At 33.7% G+C, this 21620-nt stretch overlaps 3 protein-coding genes across 3 annotated transcripts; 1 reads left to right on the top strand and 2 right to left on the bottom strand.

The window, feature by feature from the left end:
* The first annotated feature begins 3410 nt into the window (after nt 1–3410).
* On the top strand, nt 3411–7291 carry LOC144573851 (uncharacterized). The gene is made up of 5 exons (XM_078323616.1): nt 3411–3745; nt 4820–5750; nt 5910–6005; nt 6448–6584; nt 6836–7291. The coding sequence occupies exons 1-5, from the start codon at nt 3537–3539 to the stop codon at nt 7026–7028; spliced, it is 1566 nt and encodes a 521-aa protein (XP_078179742.1). The 5' UTR covers nt 3411–3536; the 3' UTR covers nt 7029–7291.
* A 3912-nt stretch (nt 7292–11203) lies between these two features.
* LOC144574315 (pathogenesis-related protein 1-like) lies at nt 11204–12440 on the bottom strand. The gene is made up of 2 exons (XM_078324254.1): nt 12211–12440; nt 11204–11696 (listed from the first exon to the last, which is right to left on the bottom strand). Exons 1-2 carry the CDS (start codon nt 12383–12385, stop codon nt 11404–11406), a joined length of 468 nt encoding a protein of 155 aa, XP_078180380.1. The 5' UTR covers nt 12386–12440; the 3' UTR covers nt 11204–11403.
* Nucleotides 12441–14849: 2409 nt separating this feature from the next.
* Nucleotides 14850–16578, bottom strand: LOC144574199 (RmlC-like jelly roll fold protein). Its single transcript, XM_078324096.1, has 3 exons — nt 16390–16578; nt 15788–15909; nt 14850–15348 (listed from the first exon to the last, which is right to left on the bottom strand). The coding sequence occupies exons 1-3, from the start codon at nt 16520–16522 to the stop codon at nt 15034–15036; spliced, it is 570 nt and encodes a 189-aa protein (XP_078180222.1). The 5' UTR covers nt 16523–16578; the 3' UTR covers nt 14850–15033.
* Between the last annotated feature and the right edge of the window lie 5042 nt (nt 16579–21620).

The following is a 21620-nucleotide window of genomic DNA, read 5'->3' as shown; positions in this document are numbered from 1 at the left end:
CGGGTCCGCAACCGAATAGTTAAGTGGTAGGTGATTTCTTTACACTGACACATCTTGCTAATTTTTCTTTCGAAACTATTTTTTTGCCACCCATCAACCATTTGTTCAAACTTGCGAAGAGTACTGGAAATATAGCTATATGATGATAGCAGGTAACGCCCTGATAGGAATTTTTGTTATAAACCATAATTAGAAATTCTTTTATAAAAACCATAAGAATCAAAATGCTATTTCGGTCCCGAATTTTTTTTTTTGGGACCGAAATGGCAATTCGGTCCCACGTATTTTTACAATTTTACAACGTTTTTTTTTTCTCAAAATCTGTGAAAACGGCTGGGACCGAAATTGCATTTTGGTTCCTATAGTTTTTGTAAAAAAAAAAGTAATCATGTTGGTTTCATATATATATATATATATTTTTTTTTTTTAATTATGATTTATAAAAAAAATTCCCCTCATAGTCACCAATGATTTGAGGATTTTTTTTTAAATAGAATCAATTTAAAATATTTTAACTAAACAAGTATCATTAATTTGGTTTTTATAAATACAGCTCCACCGATAGACACAAACATGTTTATATCTCCATCGATCCGCAGGATCGGTGAAGTTGTTTTTCGTAGAATCTAAATCAATGATACTTGTTTTGTTAAAAATATCAAATATGATTCATTTAAAATAAAAATAAAAAAAATAAAAAACTGGTTCGAGGGTATGCAATACTTGTATTTTATTTTTCACGGAAAAGTAGTTGCATTTTTTATATGAATATATTCCTTTAATTTTTGAATTTTTTTTGTAAATAAATATTTTTCCATCTATTTTTTAATATTAGATTTGATGAAAAGTGCTGTGCACTTATCGTATTTGGGTGTCCCATCACAACAAATTCTACTCATTATCTTATTTAGTTGCCATCTCACCACAAACAAACCTTAATTGTCAAGCCACTGCCAATTTGATTTCCAAATTTTCACATTCATCTCCCCATTTTCATGCTATGACATATTTCATCCAATTTAATATCGAAGAATTATAAAAGAGAGATGAAATGATATTAGCAAGTCCTAAAAAAATATATTATATGTGATGTGAGGTAATTATGTGAACTCACCCCTCATGTATTTCTAAATTTTTTCACACATCTTAAATATACAATTGACTAATACACCATTTACTTATTCAATTTAGACATAATTGTTTAACGTATTTTGACCAAGACAAAATATATTTTTAACAGCTGACAACAATTCATTATCTTGAAAAGTTAAAATACACCCTTAAATATTGTACAATATATATATGTAATATTCAATACACTTTCTGAACTTCCACACTTATTGTTGCAACTATCTCCACAATATACACCAAGTCATTACATAATACACCGAGTTTTGATTTATTCAAATTACGCAAACAATCTTTTTACGCATATATAATATGATTGTACAATTAGAGTGCAAGTGTCGTTGAACTACAAATTATTATTTCTGGTTTAATAATAAATTGTTGCATTGAGTTGCTTCTTATTCATAAGTTTTGCAACTCATTTGAATACATTTAGCATGATTAATCTAACATGTACAACTTACATATAAACAAAAATTAAAATCGTGTGACCAAGCTTTCCTTGCACTTTGACATATAACAAGCTCTTATATATGTTGATATCATAAACATAACTTAGAGTAAAAAATATATAGTTTTATTCCAATAAAATATTAGAGAAAATCAAATATAATGCTAGAATTATTTACATAATTTATATCACATTCAATTATATTCAAAACTTAGCACCCTTCTTGTTTTTTCTAATACTCTCTGTAAATCCTAGCGGCAACGACTGTACTAATAACAAAGGCAAGTGAGAATTTGCTGGTATTGCAATTGGTTATATAATTGGAAATTTGATAATTAATGTCTTTCTTGTTTTCAAGAAATATTTTAAGTTGAATTTTTTCTTTTGATATCATATTTTGTTTATTTATTTTGCAAATATTGTTCTTGAGATCATGATTTTGTTTTGAAGGCTTTTTTTAAGAATACAAAAACTCCCATTGGATGCTACGTTAATATTAAATTTTTTTTTTTGACAAAGATAATAGTAGTAACATAATCTAGGATTAGTACCAAATTCCTGTAATATAAAATTAGATTTTCTTAATATCTATATAAGCTGATAAATTGTAAATCATAAGACAATGAGAAGGACAAAATTTAGATTTTTTTTTTGTTTTATTTCTTATTTATTAATTTTTTTTTTCTTTATGTTCTTAGATTATTACAGGAATTGATGGATGCAAGAGATGGGGGCTATAATATCCAGTCAGCACTCGGCAACATACATTGCTTCCTTCAGTCGCATTCTAATGAAATCTATATTAGGATGCTACGTTAGGAGTTGAAATAAAAATAACTAAAGAAAAGAAGTCATCAGAAGTTTGTCAATTTCTTGAAATCAATGCCTAAATTTGTCGAGCTAGTGCGTCTTCTAGATAGAAATGATGAGCTCTACGTGGCTTTTGTTAAGAAAGTGGAGAGATCTGCGAGCACTGTGTTTTATTTCTTATTTTATAGTATCAAAGTCTTGTAAGCACACAACATTACAACTAATCCTCCTCCTACTAGTTTGTCTAATCCACACCGAAAACTAAAAAGGACAGTTAAGATTTATTATTTGAATTTTATAAACAAAGATATTAATTCAAAATACGGATCAGTGTGCAGAATGCGTAGCCTCACTTTTTCTTCATTATATATAATGTTCAAAGATATTTAAACACTTATAAAATAAAATTTGATGAAATCCTTCAAACTCTCTATGACTTTATTTAAAACGTTAAGGCCCTGTTCGGCTGGCTCAAAGGAATGGGAATAGGAATGGCTGTGAAAATTTTGAATTGAATTTTATTGTTTACGTGGAAAAAATAAATTCAGTCAGACTGAATTTTTGTTTTCCCACATGAACAATAAAAGTTGGAGTTGCTGCTGAACATGGCCTAAGTGTGCATATAGTGATTCTTTATAAAAAGGAAAAAAAAAATTGGTCAGTTTTGGCCAACTGCTGCAGGATAGTATTGTTTTTGTGCTTGTATACGTAATCACCTACCTGTGCTTAATTAACTGATTCAATAGCTTGTAAACAAAGCCATGAATATTAAGTCGCGTGAACGGAATTGCAGCACCGCGAAACGGTCTCCGAGGCCACGAGTCCGGATCCCTGAAGTAACTCAAATTTTGACTTTGGATCTACCGTCCATCAGAATTCGGTCCGCGTGTTCTTTAATATTCGTGCCAAAGCAGATCGAATGGTCTGGATCTAAACACAAAATTTGAGGTACTTTAGATAGTATCAATTCCCAGGCCTCGACTAAACAACAAAATGTCCGGTCCTACATGTCAGTGACCAGTTTTATTCGTACCATTTTTTTTTCCTTTACCTCTGACCTTTGACTAGTGCAACCAGGTTCACTCGCCAGATCCAGTCTCTAGTCCACTGCTTCCACTCCTCCCCCTTGGCTCCTCTCGCCTCGCCGATGGCGAAGCCAGATCTCTGTACAGTTCTAACCACGCTCCTATTCTCTCATCTTATCTCTTACACTGCGGATGCGTCGGTGCACGATTACCGAGGCCAGATGTTCACACCGACCGGAAACGCCTTCATCCTCCACGGTGGCAGCGAGGGTCTCTATGCATCCGACCCTGATGCCAACTCCACTGTTTCGAATGGCGCCTCCTCCATACGGTAAAGCCACTTGGCATTGCTCGTCTTGTCTAGGAATATAGAGAATGGCACCATTCTTTAATTTTGGTCATGAGACATCTAGAACGGGATATGTACTGATGTACAATTCTTGATGTTTTCACGGGGTGTTTAATGGATTTGGAACTGTCGGTGGTTAGATCTGAGGATTTCGTTTTGTCTCTCCTAAGCCACCTAAGTTTTGCTTAGGTAACCCTGCAGACATTGTTGCACATAAGGAAGACATCCTTTTAATGTAGTAAATCAACCTCATTTTCAAAATTTCATATACAATGACGGATAAAATCAGAACTTTTAAATTAGCTTTTCTTTGCTTGTAATTTTGAGGCTAAATTTTCACCTTTTCATGCTGAGGCCTACCTCATATTTAATTGGATCAATGATCCATTTCTGTCTCTGGTTGTAAGGCTTATCGTTTACTGTCATTGTGTAAATCAGTATGTCACTCCAAACTCAAGGAGGGTAGATAAGGTGTTGTTATTTTTATTTCGTAAAAGCCATTTAAAATATCCAGTTTCTGTTATATGTTTGGATTGTATGGATTGACAATTTTCTTATCTAGATTGTATTTTCTGCATAGACATTTTCTGACCTATCAATTGTCAAATTTTTAGCATTTGCTCACTTAGTATTTCGTATTTCTGGATGCATACTTTGTAGGATGTTTTTTTTTTTTTCCTTCTTCGTGCTTTCAATTAAAGCAACAAATTGCAAGCTCACATTTGGTATGCTTCCTGAATCTAAATCTGTAATAACTGTGATGAGGCAACTTTAAGGAAATGGAAACTGAACAAAGAAAATATATAAACAGAAAGAAAATATTGCTTGAGAACCGAATATGCTAACTGTATGGTTGTAACTATGTATATGTGAATTTGGAAGTCTTGTCAGTAAGCATAATCCTTCTCCTTTTCACTTCATTTAAATAGATAAAACAGATTTAATATTCATCAATTAAAGAAGTTACAAAGGCTAATATTCCTGGAGTCCTTTAACTGACAAATGCCCAAAGAAGTCCCTCTAAAATTAAATGCAGATGCATGTTTCTTTTTGCAGTTTTGACAAGGTAACCTTCAGGAGGCCAGAGAAATCCCTTGAGTTAACAAAAGAAACTGACTCACTAAAAGTCCAAGCTATAATTTTTGAAGTCAAAGATAGAGAGTCTATTGGTGGATCGGCGTATGGGGGTCAACGGGCAATCTGCTGCACTTCTGATCTGGCAAAACTGGGTGCATGCACTCAAGGCACTGTGATTTATCGCCCATCAGCCCAAAACCCTGGCTGGCCTCAGCTTTTGGAAGTTTCCTTCCAAGGCAGTAATCTTTATGCAACTATGCCATCTGAGACAGTGCCTGTATCTCACACTGGCATGTATAACATGTACTTCGTGTATTGTGACCCTATGCTTGATGGGCTGGAGATAAACGGAAAAACCATTTGGAAGAACCCTAATGGGTACCTACCCGGTAGGATGGCACCTTTACTGTACTTTTATGGGATCATGTCCTTTGCATTTGCTATCCTTGGTGTATTTTGGTTCTCTCAGTATGCTAGGTTCTGGAAAGAGGTGCTTCCACTCCAGAACTGCATAACCCTAGTTATTACCTTGGGCATGTTTGAGATGGCGTTATGGTACTTTGAATATGCTGAGTTTAATGAGACAGGTGTCAGGCCAATTGGGACCACTTTCTGGGCTGTTACATTTGGGACAGTGAAGAGGACAGTAGCACGGGTAGTAATTCTTGCGGTTTCGATGGGCTTTGGTGTGGTTAGGCCGACACTTGGGGGGCTCACTTCGAAGGTTCTCTTGTTAGGGGCGACCTTTTTTGTTGCATCAGAGACTCTTGAATTGGTAGAGAATGCAGGTGCTGTAAATGATATTTCAGGAAAAGCTAGGATTTTCTTGGTGCCTCCTGTGGCTTTGTTGGATGCTTTCTTTATTATTTGGATTTTCACTTCTCTATCAAAAACCCTAGACAAGCTCCAGGTGAGTGCACTGTAAAAACCCATGTGTTTACTTTCCACTTTCAAAATAGATTGTAATATTTGTTCACATAAATGTCCCATTCACAAGTTGAGATAGTGATAATTAAGAAAAGATGATTGATATGCACTTTTCTTTGCTTATTTTTCGTGAAAATTTCAGGCGAGGAGGTTAATGTCCAAGCTGGATATCTACAGGAAGTTCACAAATGCACTCGGTGTCACCATTGTGTTATCTGTTGCATGGATTTGTTATGAGGTACTGGTCTTCTCTTTAATGCAACTAAAAAAAATCAAATTTATTTTTTTGTATGTACAAGTTCTTTCAAGTGGTCAACTTATCCCAGCATAATCAATGGTGTGACAGTTACCCGCAATTCAACCTAATTATGCATCAACCTAGTTATGCAAATAAGCCTCAGCATCCCATGTAACCCTTCCATGCATCCAATTTAGTCCGAGTACCATCACATTTGGAATCAGAAGACCATTAACAAGCAGAGAAAGCAAATAAGGGTTAAAGTTCTCGAACTGGTTACAGCATCATCCAATTCTGTACGCATTTAAAATGGTACCAAATTTCTATATTCATTACACGTCCCAAATTTACTTGGTAACCAACTTGCCACGACATGCTGACTTTCAGATAGCTTACAAACAGAGAGAGAGAAATAATAATGTCCTAGAATTTGTTTTGACAGCTTTATTTCAAATCAACTGATGTGTTCAATGAGAGATGGCAGAGTGCTTGGATTATACCAGCCTTTTGGCAAGTCCTCTCCTTTTCCCTCCTCTGTGTTATTTGTGCTCTTTGGGCTCCTTCCCAAAATTCCAGAAGGTTAATTTTCCTCTTTTCAATATCTTTACTGTTTCTCAATTACCTTTCAAAGAATACCTGTAGCAACTAATTAAGTCCTGAGTTGTGAAAGTGAACAACAATTGAAAACACAATTTGAAGAATAAATTGTAATCCTTTGGTTGAACTAGTAGACATGAGAACAATTTAAAGAATATATATCCCCTCCCCCCCCATTGTTTGTAGAGTTTTCACATTTTACTAAAAGATGATGAAATGTTTGTTTGATGCAGATATGCTTATACAGACGAGGGAAATGAATTCTTTGATAAAGAAGAGAGCCTTAATCTTTCTCTAATTAGGCCAGGACCCCTTTCTACAAAGGATGTTCGGGTCTCTACTCCTATGTCAGATCCAAAGTCAGTGATTGGGATCCCAACTGCTGTTTCAAATAATGAGGATGTGGAGGAAGATAAACGTGAATAATTACATTATCTTGTAATCAACTTGAGATTTCAGAGGTTGAAATATCAACTATTCATGCTTTGGGTCAAGGAATATAGTTTGCTAGATACCTCTTTGTTACCCATCTAATAGCAAGTTTAGGCTAGTGTAATTGTTGCAAGATACTATGTTTCAGGACCTTTAGACAGATTTTGTTTGATCTTGCTATATTGTTCATGTAGTTATCGATCTAATACATCACTTCAGCAGATGAGTCTATAGTATTCTGCTTGTAATTTTGCTCCTTTTTTTCTCTATCGCATTATTTATCTAATATAAGAGATGAATTGCTTTCATCCAGTATTATTTGCATCAAGAGAAGCACCAATTCACGTTGTAACTCGCAACCGGATTTTTTTTTTTTTTAAATAGAATCAAATTTAAAAAATTTCAACGAAACTAGCAAGTTTGACTTGGTTTTTATAAGAAACAGCTCGTGGAGGTAGCTACTATGCTTACTTTTTTGCCTCCACTGATCAACAGAAGCAGTGGAACTGTTTTTCATAAAAATAAAATTCAGTGTGCTTGTTTCATTGAAATATTTAAATTTGATTCTATTTTAAAAAAAAAATCCCTCGCAACCTGTGTTACTTCCTGTCATCTTTAGAGCAGGTTGATTCTCATTTGAGTCTAATTGGGTTGGAACTTAGCCTAACCAAGTCTAAAGCAAAATTCAAGCTGTTTAAACTTGGTTAAAGCTTAGTGGTTTATATCGAATATGTTTCAAAATGAGTCTACCTGTACATGGAAGAAAAAGGCTATGAGCAATCAATTGAAAAAGCAGATAAAGATCAATTACACCTTTCGGAGTGTAATGAAGAAAAAGGCTCATTACCCTAGATAATCATGCGATGGGCTTTGAAGGAAAAGAGTCGAAACTATTAATTTTTGGTTTAATCAAGGCACTTAGGCACTGAGTTGTTTTTATCTCCAAAATCAAGTTCGCATTCTCTGCATTAACGTGCCGTTTGAGTTTAGATCAAGACTGTCCGATCAGAATCCGGACCTATTCGGTCCACGTATGTAATGCACAGCCCCTTTAGATTCGTGCTAATATGTAACAAACAGATCGAATTTAAACTCAAACGGTGCGTTAATGCAGAGGATGTGAATTCTCCAAAATCTGGCCTAAAAATATTTTAAGTTCTTGGAAGAGGTAATGGCTCCAATTTAACAATTTCCATGATTAAATGGTGTTATAGATTTAAAAAAACAAAAAAAAAAAGAGTAACGAGTCTCCGTCAAATAGGTATTATTAAGGTTTCCTCGTACTGCAAATATTGTTCTTAGATACATTGTTTTTTAATCGTCTATAAAAGTGCATAATTCTGTTCTTGACAGTCAACTGTAGTTTCCCAACATTTTACGCTGAGTTTGGTATTTTCTGTAAGAAACTGAACGCAATAAAGTTTTATTGATGGAGGTCAATGTAAGGAATTTCTGATAAATTCGGAATTGATCACGAATTGCCACGTGGCTTCTGGACTCCCGTTGTCTAAATTCAATATTGCTTGTGCCTACTCATGCATGTCTGCCTGTGTCTATCCGTGTCGTCCCGTTTCTATTGCGTGTCTGACTGTGTTTGCCCCATATCCATGATGTCTCGGACGTGCCGTGCTCGGTGCTGCACAACTCCCATCCCGCAGGCAAGCACATCTAATGACACGGCACATGGACACGTTACGTGCAAGGATAGATAGTACATGAGTGTAGTTCATAAATTAAATAAGGATAGATAGTACATATATGGATGGATAATATAAATTTACTTCATAGGAGAATTATTTGAGTAGAACTAGGGTGTTCTTAAGCTTATCAAAGTATTTGGTGAGCTTAACTTCAAAATTCATCAAATCAGTTTTAAATAACGAATTCGAACTATTGGAACCCGCCTATCTTATGAGTGATGCGTCTATATGTGAAAATTTTAAACATTTGAATTAATTTAGTATAAAGTCAATCGGTCAAAATTAGAAGGTTAATAAATTAATTTTAGTGCATTCATTTTTTGAACGTTTTTTGACCACTTGATTTCATACTAAATTAATTCGAATGTTTAAAATTTTCACATGTAGACGCATCACTCGTAAGGTAAGCGGGTTCTAACGGTTCAAATTCGTTATTTAAAACCGATTTGATGAATTTTAGAGTTAAGCTTATCAAACACTTTGGCGAGCTTAAGAACACTCTAGTTCTACTCGAATTATTTGATAGTTCTTTATTTTGACAATTTTGACAATCTTCAAAAATAATGTTTTATTTTGAAATTAATCCAATAAATATGAATATACATATCATGCATATAAAAATGAAGAGATTTTGTGTATGTTGCACTATACATCAAGTGATTTAAAATTTTAAATTAAAGTCTAAATTAACGATCCTTAAAACATCATCAAACAATATTAAAATTATATGAAATTTGATTACTAGATATCAAGATTATCAAAATTATCAAAATAACCATTGTCAAGTAGTAATCCCCATATTTACTTAATACATTCTTATTAAAGCAACTTGTGAAAAAATTGATACATAAACGTGCTAAGAATATGACAACTCAAATAAATAAATAATGATACTTAAATATTTACTAAATTGTTTGAGACTTTTCAGCTTGGAAGTTGGAAGGATAAATAAGTCCAAACCGGCCAATATAATTTGACTTTATTTCATTGATGAGTCAGCTGACATTGACCGCAGTCAAACGCTGATTGGTGGAGGATATAGATGATTAGTTTGCTTTCACCACGATCAAAGTCTGTTAGAGGAGATAAAGGGGGACGGAATTATAAAATTTAGATTTTGAGCTGAAATGTAAAATGTGTCAAGTGTATAACACTATAAGGTTATTAGAACTAGGGTGTTCTTAAGTTTACCAAGTTTATTTTAGTGAATTCGAGTTTAAAATTCGTCAAATCGGCTTCAAATAATGAATCTGAACTGTTGAAATCTGTCTATTTTACAAGTGATGCGTTTACAAGTAAAAAATTAAATTTTGAAATTAATTTTGTATAGAGTCAAAAGATAAAAAAACATTCAAAAAATTAATGCATTAAAATTAATTTATTAACCTTCTAATTTTAAATTAATTCAAATGTTTAAAGTTTTTACATGTAGATGTATCACTCGTAAGTTAGGCAGGTTTTAGACTTGAGTTCACCAAAGAGCTTGGTGAACTTAAGAACACTCTAGTTCTACTCTACTATAAGAATGCAATAGTATCTGCGAGATAAAAACTAAGAAGTGATTTTTTGCAAGGGTATACCAATAGAAAAGTGTTTTTTCTATTAGCAACGGAAGTATCCACAAGGGAATACTGACAGTATCTCTTGCGGATATGCATGACGGAAGACTTTGAATTCATATTTTGATAATAACAAAGTGTAATTTTAATCACCAAGTTATAAATATATATTTAGTATTTTATGAAGAGCCGAATCATATAAAAAACTTTTAAACCAATAAATTTAAATTAAGTTTCAATATACCATTAGATTTAAAAAAAATAACATAGGGGTGGCTAACCAACTTTTAGCTTGCATTAAGATCTGGAGATGGTTGAATCCCTAGAGAGGGTTTTGTTAGACCGGTGATGAGATGATTCTAGGAAAACATCAATTTTCGCGTTGTTTTTCAAAAGGACCCTGAATTGGCGTAATCATTAGTATGGATATAATTATAGAATTTTTTCTAGGCTAATATATAGTCTACTTTCATTAATGACATTATCAATTTTATCATGGAACTTATCACTTATAAAAGTATGCCATTTAATAAACAAATCCTACTTGACCGGCCAGTCCAAAAATGATGAGAAATGTTTGATTTATGAGCAGATAATTGGTAGAGAAAAACTTTGGCTCATGTTTTGATTACATTTTTGGTGAGGAGATCAGAATTCTATTAATTGAATTTTGCGGTTTCTGTACTTGTTTAATTCTCTTTTGTTTATAGACTGTTTACTGAAAGACTTCTTGCTTAAGCTTAATTTTGTATTTTAGGGATGATACCAGTCATGTTTATTGATCGTTCAAAAGCAAATAGTTATCCCCATCGCCATCGCCATCAGTCATGTTTGATGCGGTCTATACATGAACAGGGAAAGAAGCACATCATGTTTGACCTCCTATCCATGCTTTTAATAAGTTCATTCATTTCGCAAATAAAAAGACTTGCACTTCACAAATAATTTATCAAACCTCCATTACAATTATATATTCTCACTGGAAAAAGCACACTAACAGCAATATACAGCATACAGAACTTAATACACTCTGTAATTCTCCAGCGCCTCTTCGCTTTTATTCTCCAGCACCAGTACTTAACACACTGTAATTCTCATAATGAAAGAGTATTAGTTATAGGCATCAGGGTTGGCAACAAGATAAGCCTCGGCAGCCTTGATGATTCCGATAAAGGATGCCTTGACCCTCTCTGCTTCCTCATCAGCGTTTGCTCCGGGCACCGGCTTGTAAGAACCAACAACCTTCACCACACAGCCGCCATCCTTGGGCACAAATATGGTGTGGGAGGAGGCTGACTCGACGTGGGTCCCGATCCCACCACCCTCAATAAGTGAGCTCTTTACCTCAAACTTCTCTACATCAATGAAGTCTAGGCGCTCTTTTACATGGCTGAAGGGCATCCCTGTAATTGGTCAAATTTGATCAGGGAATGATGTCAAAATTGAATAACCGTTAATAAAAAATCTCAAAACATCTAGTTTACTGCATTAACTGATACTATTCAGTGTTTGAACGTTTTCAAATGCGACTGCATATGTTTATGCAACGGTCTTCCGCATACAGAATCTCATGCAGTCAAGTTCATACGGTTTTGAATATACTGACACATATACAGTCTATGCTGACTTGGAAAAAACCTAAAATAATTTTTGCGGTGCAAGAAATTATAATATATAACATTTATAATATGGTAAATAGTACAAACCACTAGACTAAATAAGTCTTTAGATATAAATTAGTTTTATTTTATCTATATTTCTTTAATAAAACATAGTGAAATTGCATATGTACTTCCACATACAAATCCGCATATGCAGTAGTTTTCCGCATGCATGAACAAAACTGCATTTTAAAATACTGATATTGTTACCACATAATTGATACAAATTAAGAAACAAGATTTTTTTGAAGTATACCTGGGGCAAAGTTGAATTGTCTGATGCTGCCGACACCACCTTCACCCTCTACCGGAATGGCGCTAACAACTTTGTCGGGTGAGAGCTTGGGTGCCAAGTTATGCCAGTCCATGATGGCCGCCTTAAAGAGGCGTGGGGCCGGGATAGAGGATTCGACCTCGCTTGACCAGCTCATGGTGCTTATAAGTTGAAGGAAAGTAAGATTGCTTGTAACTCTGAATGCAGATTGGATGAAAATCTAGTGAAGAGTGAGTGTTTATATAGATGAATAGAATGGGGGGTTGGTGTGGCCTTAGCCTATCAATTCTGACTGTAACAAATTGATTTTCTTTTCTAATAATATGGAAATATTTATCTGGGATGCCATGGTGTGAATCCCCAGTTCTTTTTTCAAAAGAATTAGTTGGTGCGTCATGTCTATCTTTGAAAAATCAATGTTCTATCTCTATGCTATTTTGAAATAATGGACTAAATATTTGCACCTAGACTCATTGCTGGACAAAACATCTACAGCGATTGAAAATTTTGTACTGCAACATATTAGATTCGCTTATTTGATATTTTTTTTATGAGCTTGAGTATCATATCAAATCATAACACTCATAGAATTCTTGCATGTTATTTGTAGTAATAAGAGATTAGTAAGTTCGAATCTGTATCCTCTGTATTACTACAGAGGCGGCAGTATTCTGTAGAATGAGATGATCCGGACAGTTTTTTTAACGTGGCACAAATTTTAAAGGGGACCCTTGCAATTTAAATAGGTACCGAATTGAATTTGATTTGGCTGAAAGTAAATCTGAACTGTAAATTTGTGGTAATCAGCTGATTTGATTTGAAACTAAACTTGAATTTGATTTGAATTTTCCAGTAAGTTTGTGGTGTTATGCACAACAGTAATCAGTTGTCTTTCAACTTTGGATCTCAATTATCTAGATTTGAACGATCAGTTCGAGCCGGTTAATTCAATCTACCTGTTGAAATCTTGCAAAAAAAAACTAAACTTTACACATTAATTTTTTGCTATTTTCTGGATAGAGAGAAAAATATTAATATTAGAAATGCTAAATTGTTCGATTGAAATGTTTTTTTCCAATATTGAACAAATAGTAAAAAGATTGTGAAATATGTAAATTTTTGTTTCCACAAAAATTTTGGACGAGTAAATTTAATTTAGTGCCTCCATATTCCCTGTTTGAAATCTCAAAGATGAACACGAACATATCATGAATATTATTCCTATCAATTTAAATTCATCATGAAAATAGGTAGATTATATATATATATATAGAGAGAGAGAGAGAGAGAGAGAGAGAGAGTATGGCTAAATTGCTGCCGGTAGCACTTTGACCTAAGTGCTTACGGGGTCAAATTTTAGTATTTGATGTTCAAACAACAAATACAAACCGTTAGATGTTCAATTTATATTAAAATGTACTTGGAGACCAAATTTTACATTTTTTGGAATTTTTTTACTATTTATTAAGCTGGTTTGAAAACCGTTGTTTTTATTAAATTTCTGCAGCATTGAAAAACAACAGTTTTCAAACCAGCTTAATAAATAATAAAAAAAATTCCAAAAAAATATAAAATTTGGTCTCCAAACACATTTTAATATAGATTGAGCATTTAACAATTTGGATTTGTTGTTTGAACATCAAATACTAAAATTTGATCCCGTAAGCACTTAAGTCGAAGTGCTACCGGTAGCAATTTAGCCATACTCTCTATATATATATATATATAGAGTGATGCTTCTATGGACCAAAGGACCTATTTGTAAAATGAACATATTTTTATTTTCAAAGTTCAAACAGTCGATCCGAACCGTTCATCTTGTTCTCCATATTAATATGTGCTTGGAGACCAAATTTTACATTTTTTCTGAATTTTTTTACTATTTATTAAGATGGGTACAAAAAATATCAAATTCAGACCATTGAATTTTGTACCCATCTTAATAAATAGTAAAAAAATTCAGAAAAATGTAAAATTTGATCTCCAAGCACATATTAATATGGAGAACAAGATGAACGGTTCGGATCGACTGTTTGAACTTTGAAAATAAAAATATATTCATTTTACAAATAGGTCCTTTGGTCCATAGAAGCCTTTGCCATATATATATATATATATATATATATATTTTTTTTTTTTTTTGCAAAATGACTTGAGAGTTGTATTTAGAATGCATTATGATACCATCAATACAACTTATCTGCGGCACAACTCGAGCCAAAGAATCAGAGCTCAAGAAATCTCAAAATAATCTTGTAGATGCACAAAGTATGTACTAATTCAAGCATACTTAATCAAATTTGACAAACTTATAATACCAAACATAATTTATAGCAAAGTAACAGGAGGTTCTAATCAGATTTTGGATTAAAACATGTATAACAGTCAAAATGAACACACAAAATCGCGCCTTATACTATCAACTATAAGTTCAAATCTTCGACAAGCCAGTTCATATAAATAAGACCAAGACCAAACATGGTGCAAAAGTCCTACCGAAGAAATCAAGTTAGCAAAACATTTATGACCTAATTAATTTAACATTACTAATAAAAATGAAAGATCAATCAACAAAGATGGTTGAGAACAGCCTTTCTAACTTGCCAGTATATTAGATGCACGTGTTCCAACTGAAAAACCGTGCTTATTAGGTCCAATATAGATGAAAAATCTGTCAAACACGATTCGAATAATAATCGTGTGATAGTCCTCAACTCCCTCAATAGCAAAATACAAAAATGAAACCCCCCCCCCCCCCCCCCCGGTGCCCAAAACCACCAATTACTCTCTCTTTTCCTTTAAACCTTAAGCGAGGTAATTAAGAAATGGCTCAGCTTTAGGAACAATAGCCTTCAAGTCATCTTTAGATGCCATCTCGAAATCTTCAAATTGGAACCCCGGGGCACAAGTGCAACCTACCAGGGAAAAGTGAGCCTCTGGGTCCCGCTTCTTGGACTTGACAAGAACACTTCCATCAGTGGCAAATGACTCGACGTCTAGAGTAGGGAAAGAGCCAAACCATACATTTGGCGGCACTGTGTACTGTGGGCGGTGGCCTGCATCGAGGTCCGGGCCCAGTACTGTCAATTCAATGTGCCCGTCATCATGCAGCTCAAACACCTACAGAGGTTAGAATGTGAGAAAAAAAGAGGTAAAATCAAATAAGTTCCTGATCCTTGAATTGTCAGGTCTTTAAATTGTACAATTCAGGGTATATCTTCCTAAGCTATTCTTGCAAACTATAGAATATATATAATATGGTTATTACTTTGCATGAACTGGTTACTAAACAGATTAAGGTGAGTTGCGATCAAATTTCAGCGGCAACTGAATCATAATATTGTAACTTTTGTTTGAAGCAATTTGCTTAGTATTTTTGGCCCAAAATATAGAAGTTATTTGTAGACAACACCACAACAGATTGTTTTAGTTGCCAGCATGAAAAATAGCAGGTATCTTATGAATATACTGCAAAAAATTTTGGTGTAATTTTAAAAAGAAAAAGAAATTGTGTCACGGTTCCCCGATCCAATTAACATGTTAAGAGAATAGGTCAAACCGTAAGAGGCTCTCCCATGTAAAAGTGCCAAGTCTCGGCACATGGGATGCGGTGGAGTCGTGAGATGCTGCCAGATGGCAACAAAAAGTATATGGCAGTGCTCACTGGTCTATCCACTTTATCTGCAAACAATTCCAAGTATGAAACCACTTTAACAACAACAGAAACACTATTTTCATTTGGCACCGAACATCCAAACCCTTATATTAATGGTAGGTGAACTTATTTTTTCTTAAAATACTTGCGAAAATCCTGCTTACTCTTGAACACTTCAAATTTGATGACTAAGAGGCTGATTGATGTGCTAGAATTAAGCCTGATAACCTTGCAAAATACAAGGCTCCATCAAAAGGCAACAAGAAAACAAAACAAGTGAAGTCTGATCGATAATTAAATTTGATCATACAAACCTTTAATTAGGTAAAGGCTTTAGTCAGTTAAACCACCTAAGATATATCAGATGACAGAATTGGTAAATTGAAATTGCATGCCAGATCATTGTATCGAACAATTAAAGTACTCGATCTAACCATAAGTTCAGATTCATAATCGAGCAAAACTTTAGTTATGAGAATTATACGAAATTAACAGAAAATCTCTACATTGAGGGGGGAGATGATGTGTGGAGAGAGTGATGGAGGAGTCCCTGAAAGTCTCCGCATAGAAGCCCCCTTCAACGTGAGGCTTCAGATCTAGGAGCGCCACCACCTCCGATGTCTTCTTTGTCGGTAACATCTCCGCTTCTTTCGTCACTTTAATCCTCTTTTTCAAACTTCTTATGGAGAAAATGAAAAATCTGATAATTTACATTTGACCCATTGTTTCATCGGAAGCGTATCCTCTTGGTACGTTCGGATCAGACGGAACAGATCAGATCTTACCTGAATTGAAAAAAAAAATCTCAAAATTTGTGGAGCTTTTAATCGGATCCGTCCGATCTGAAACGAACGGATCAGATTAAAAACTCCGCACAGCTCCGCAGAAGATATGCTTCCCCTCTGCGGAGCTGTGTGGATCTTTTAATCTAATCCGTTCGTTTCGAATCGGACGGACTATATCAAATCTTGCAAATTTTGAGAATAATATATATATTTTTTCAATTCAGACAAGATCTGATCTGATTCGTTCGATCCGAAATAAACGGACCAAATTAAAAGCTCCGTACAGCTCCCCAGATGATACGCTTCCTCGTTTCATCTTGTAAGCTGATGGCTCATCTACAGACTAATATTAAATTTAAGCATTTGGTCCTTTTGCATGAAACACCCTCCTTTCTATGATATTAGGAAACTATTCTGGGCCTTTAAAAGAAAATATTATTTATAGACTAATTCATTGTTTGTAACATAATTTGTGATTTATTATAAAATGAAATTTGTTTGTTTATTTACCTGTTTAAATTTGCAATGCCAATAAATTTTATTTACATTCTGAATCTAGTAGCCATCTTAAAGACATTTAGATCTCAATGGTTATTTCAGGTCCTTTAAATTTGAAATATAAATACAATTAAGGTTGATCTTGCACAAAATCACTCGTAAAAGGTTCAACTGTGCCCCCAATTTTGTGGAATTGGACGGTTGGACCTGTGCAATTTCTCTGGATTCTAGAATGTTCTGTAAAGAACAAACTATTTGTACAGTTCGGTTAAGGTTTTTTAGCCCATTAAATGGCCCAGTAATTCCTGGCCCAAGACTGGATTGACTCCCTTTAAACAAATCTAAAAACCAACTGCAATTTTATTTTATTTTGGATCAATCCATATATTTCTGCTACCAGAAGCATAATAAATTTTTTTCTTACAATAACTCAGAACACTGAATATCTTTGATGAATGCAAGGTGCTATAATCCTGTTGGTTGTTTTTAAAAATTAAAACATAAGGAAATCTGAAAAACCAAAACATACATGTACTGATAATTTTTTGTATTTGTATTTGTATATGTTTCCGGACCTAAAATCATATACGCATCCACAAATTATTCGTATCTGAATATTTGAATTTGCAAAAATTCAAATACAAAATATTGATGGGAGTTGACAAATTTCAGCATGGTCCCTAATTCCACTTCACCCAATTTTTCAAGTGGCTCCTCCACCTGGGCCAACTGGTCCATGCAGAATCCATGAAAAGTAATGGACTAAGGTATAATTTTTTCTCAGTTCTGACAAAATTGGATTTATTTGAAATCAGTTAGTGCTATTTTGAAATAAGTTGGTGATTCAGCTACATTTAGTTTAATGAATTTCTGAAAAACTTTTGTTTTGATAATGGGGCAAGTTCCAGAATATTTTTACAATAATATGAAAATAGTGCCAATTTACTTAAAATGGATTTAAGTTTATCTTGGAATGTTCAATCTTATATTTATGAATACGAGTTAATAGCACATCATCAGATTTTGATATTTTGGGTTTATCTCTTTTTTATCCAGCCGATGCTAATTGATCCAATAGTTTAATCATTGTTTGACAAGAGAAATATAGTATTATTTTGGGATGGAGGAGGGTTCCAATACCTGCCTCGTACATTTTAGAGAAATTTGTATATATCCCCATCAAAACTTCTCTTTTTAGATATATTTCCATCACAACTTTAAATTTAGTTATATCCCCATCAAAACCCAATTGTATTATTTATATCCCCATTTCTTCATTTGACCTCTTAAAATCTATAATAAATATTAATAAAATATTTTAAAGACTGTTTTGCCCTCCATCAAAATTACGGTACTAATTCCCTCCCTTCCTTTTTCTCTATCGTTCTTTCCCTTCCCGCTAAAACTTCCTTTCCTTTTTTTTTTTTTTTTTTTTTTTTTCCTTTTTTGCCGCATTTCTACTCCTTGGTGTGACGCTACCTCTTCCCACAATTCTTCTCACAGCGCACTCAATCTTCTCCAACTCTACGTTATGAAATTTTTCTTTATTTAAATTATGATGGGTTAGGTCTGAATCAAGTTGATGCTCGTCCCTATTGTCACCTAAATTAGACTCTTGAGAACTTGATGTATTATATTATATTCCTTAGAGATAATTTGTGTTTCTTTCATTTGACTTTACTTGAGTAGCAGTTGTAGATTCTTTGTTTAATGCCAAACTTTTTGCACAAAAAAAATAAAAAAAATTCTGATGTCAGGTATGAATTATTTTCTTTACTTTTTTCAAAATAATTTTGTTTCTTTCTTGTGACGGCTCTGAGTTGTTTTGCTGGCCATTGTGCATCTTGATCGTCTGTTCTCATCTCAGTCCTTTTCTTTCTTCTCCCTCTCACAAAAATTGTATATCATGGATGGAGATTCAAACAACACTGATCCATTTTCTTCATTGATTATCAGTTCTAACCATAATCAGGATGACAATTTCTTGAGCAACAAAGACAAAATAACCTGTAAGAAGTTGAAGTCAGTGAGGGAAAAAAAAGATGCAATAGTCAATGATTCAGGGTACTTTCATTTTGATAGTTCAAAATTCTGATATTTCCCCCAAGCTAATTTAATCTTATTTTTCTAAAAAAAAGGCATAATGCCAATTTCAAAATTGAAAATAGTTTATCTAATATAACTCAAACTGGCAGCGACATATAAAACTTAAATTGACAGTTTACATTAAAACACCAACCTTAGTCGAATGTAAAATTTAAACCGGTACTTTATCTTTTTGTACCAGCAACAATTCATCAAAACACCAACTCTAGTCAAAACTGAAATCGGTATCCAACTTGAACCATATTGTATTATCTAATGTAGTCTTATTAATCTTCTATAATTTTCACATAGTTTTACTTGAATTTCATAGCTTGGTTGTAATCTACTTGAATTTCATAGCCTGTGAAAAAGTGAATAGTTTAAATTTGTCCATATTACAGCTATGGCCTGATTGATACAAATTAAAAATGAGAAGTGAAAGATGATTCTAATCTTAAATCACATATTTATGTATTGTTCTGTAAATAAGTAAGATTTTCAATCATCTTCAAAATCACAACGTTTTTTTTTAAAATCCAGCCTATAATACAATGATTGTCATGGTGACACATCTTCAAAGTTTAGCCTTTAATAGGCGATTCAAATACAAGAATCCGATCTAAGATCGGTTTAATGGAACTTGCTAATGATTGTCATGGTGACACATCAGCATTGGATCCGATCCATTTGCTAACGAACTCAATAGCAAGCTCGTCTGATTATTTCTGTTCAGCGGGACCTATCAGTTCTAATTCGCTTGGAGACCTTCTGTTGTATTGATCCGTTTGATTATCAAATTCAATTGGGATTGTGACATGGGATTTAAGCATGGCGTGAAGGGAAGTTTTAGAGGAAGGGAAAGAACAATAGAGAAAAAGAAAGGGAGGGAATTAGTACTGTAATTTTGATGGAGGGTAAAACAGTCTTTAAAATATTTTATTAATATTTATTATAAATTTTAAGAGGTCAAATGAAGAAATGGGAATATAAATAATACAATTGGGTTTTGATGGGGATATAACTAAATTTAGAGTTGTGATGGGGATGTATCTAAAAAGAGAAGTTTTGATGGGGATATATCCAAATTTCTCTACATTTTATACTTCATCAGACTTTATATTCATATTTTCATTTTCAAAATTCAAATCGTCGACCCGAATCGCTCAACATGATATCCATATTAAAATATATTTTTGATGAAATTTTATAATTTTTATAATTTGTTTACTATTTTTTAATATGGATAAAAAATCACTGTTTTTGAACGGTCTAGAAACAGTAATTTTGTACCTATCTTCAAAAAGTAGTAAAAAAATTTCAAAAATAATAAAATTTCATCTCCAAACATATTTTAGTATGAATATCATATTGAGCAGTTCAAATCGACTATTTGAACTTTAAAAAAAAAAAAAAAATGAGATATTAAAACCATCCTCAGCTGGAATTTGCATCCTCTGAGATATCTCATATTTTACGTGACTTTCTAGAAAATCTCAACCGTTTAAATACGTTCTGCGCAAATCTCAATGCTTTAATAATAGGGCCCCTGCGCTATCCCGAATAGGCACCAGACACGTTGGTCACACAAAATAGGAATGAAATCCGTTGTTATTCTCTTCCCGTGAACAGTAACTTTGCTATCCCTGCTTTTCCGAATCCAACCGTTCAATTTTTTTAGGGAACAGATCTCGAAGCAATTTTTTTCAAAACTTTTCTGTATACACATCTCGAAACAATTCAATGACTGAATTTAAAAAAACAGAGATAACAGAAAACACTGTTCATGCACGAAAATAACAGCTGATTTTGATCCATATATGAGATATCTCAGAGGATACGTACTCCCTCTGCTGGCCTCATATACATGTAACAATATACAGACCGCATTTCATTAGTTGCTAATCTCAGTCTCAAGCTTCTACCTTTTTAATTTGTTATTAAATTATTAAATTAGAGGAATAGCGTTGCTATTTCCTAGGAGAAGAATATGATATCATATTTCAAATAATGTCCCCCCTCCGTGCTCTGATCTGATTAAATAATATTAATTAATGCATCGAATATAATATAATCATATATTATTTGGTGCTGAGTACGATTCACCGTCAGCTGGACGACAGCCTGGACCCAGGCTGGACCCACTCTACCCCTTAATCTTTAATTAAATATTAAGTAGGCAGGCTGTATCAAAATTCAAAAATTTGTATGATGTTTGTGATATCGCTCTGGCCTCTCTAATCATGTATTCATCCAATTCAGACAGTTACCTCCAGTCCGACGTGTCCGGTGTCCAATTGGTTTCCGTACAGCTAATTTCGCAATCTCTCAACCTAGTCCCTACAAACGTCCCCCATGTTGGCCATGTAACC

The sequence above is a fragment of the Carex rostrata genome, chromosome 22, assembly GCF_964058835.1.
Source record: "Carex rostrata chromosome 22, lpCarRost1.2, whole genome shotgun sequence".
In the NCBI taxonomy this organism is placed as follows: Eukaryota; Viridiplantae; Streptophyta; class Magnoliopsida; order Poales; family Cyperaceae; genus Carex; species Carex rostrata.
The sequence above is the reverse complement of the archived record's forward strand: the minus strand, read 5'-3'. Positions and strand labels throughout refer to the sequence as shown.

Excerpts from the sequence above, each read along its gene's own strand:
- LOC144573851 (XM_078323616.1), top strand. The coding sequence starts at position 3,537 with ATGGCGAAGCCAGATCTCTGTACAGTTCTAACCACGCTCCTATTCTCT. Across the intron at positions 3,746-4,819 it reads AATGGCGCCTCCTCCATACG|TTTTGACAAGGTAACCTTCA; the intron begins GTAAAGCCACTT and ends TTCTTTTTGCAG. Across the intron at positions 5,751-5,909 it reads AAACCCTAGACAAGCTCCAG|GCGAGGAGGTTAATGTCCAA; the intron begins GTGAGTGCACTG and ends TGAAAATTTCAG.
- LOC144574315 (XM_078324254.1), bottom strand. The coding sequence starts at position 12,385 with ATGAGCTGGTCAAGCGAGGTCGAATCCTCTATCCCGGCCCCACGCCTC. Across the intron at positions 11,697-12,210 it reads ACAATTCAACTTTGCCCCAG|GGATGCCCTTCAGCCATGTA; the intron begins GTATACTTCAAA and ends GACCAATTACAG.
- LOC144574199 (XM_078324096.1), bottom strand. The coding sequence starts at position 16,522 with ATGTTACCGACAAAGAAGACATCGGAGGTGGTGGCGCTCCTAGATCTG. Across the intron at positions 15,910-16,389 it reads ACATCATCTCCCCCCTCAAT|ATAAAGTGGATAGACCAGTG; the intron begins GTAGAGATTTTC and ends AATTGTTTGCAG. Across the intron at positions 15,349-15,787 it reads ACATGGGAGAGCCTCTTACG|GTGTTTGAGCTGCATGATGA; the intron begins GTTTGACCTATT and ends TAACCTCTGTAG.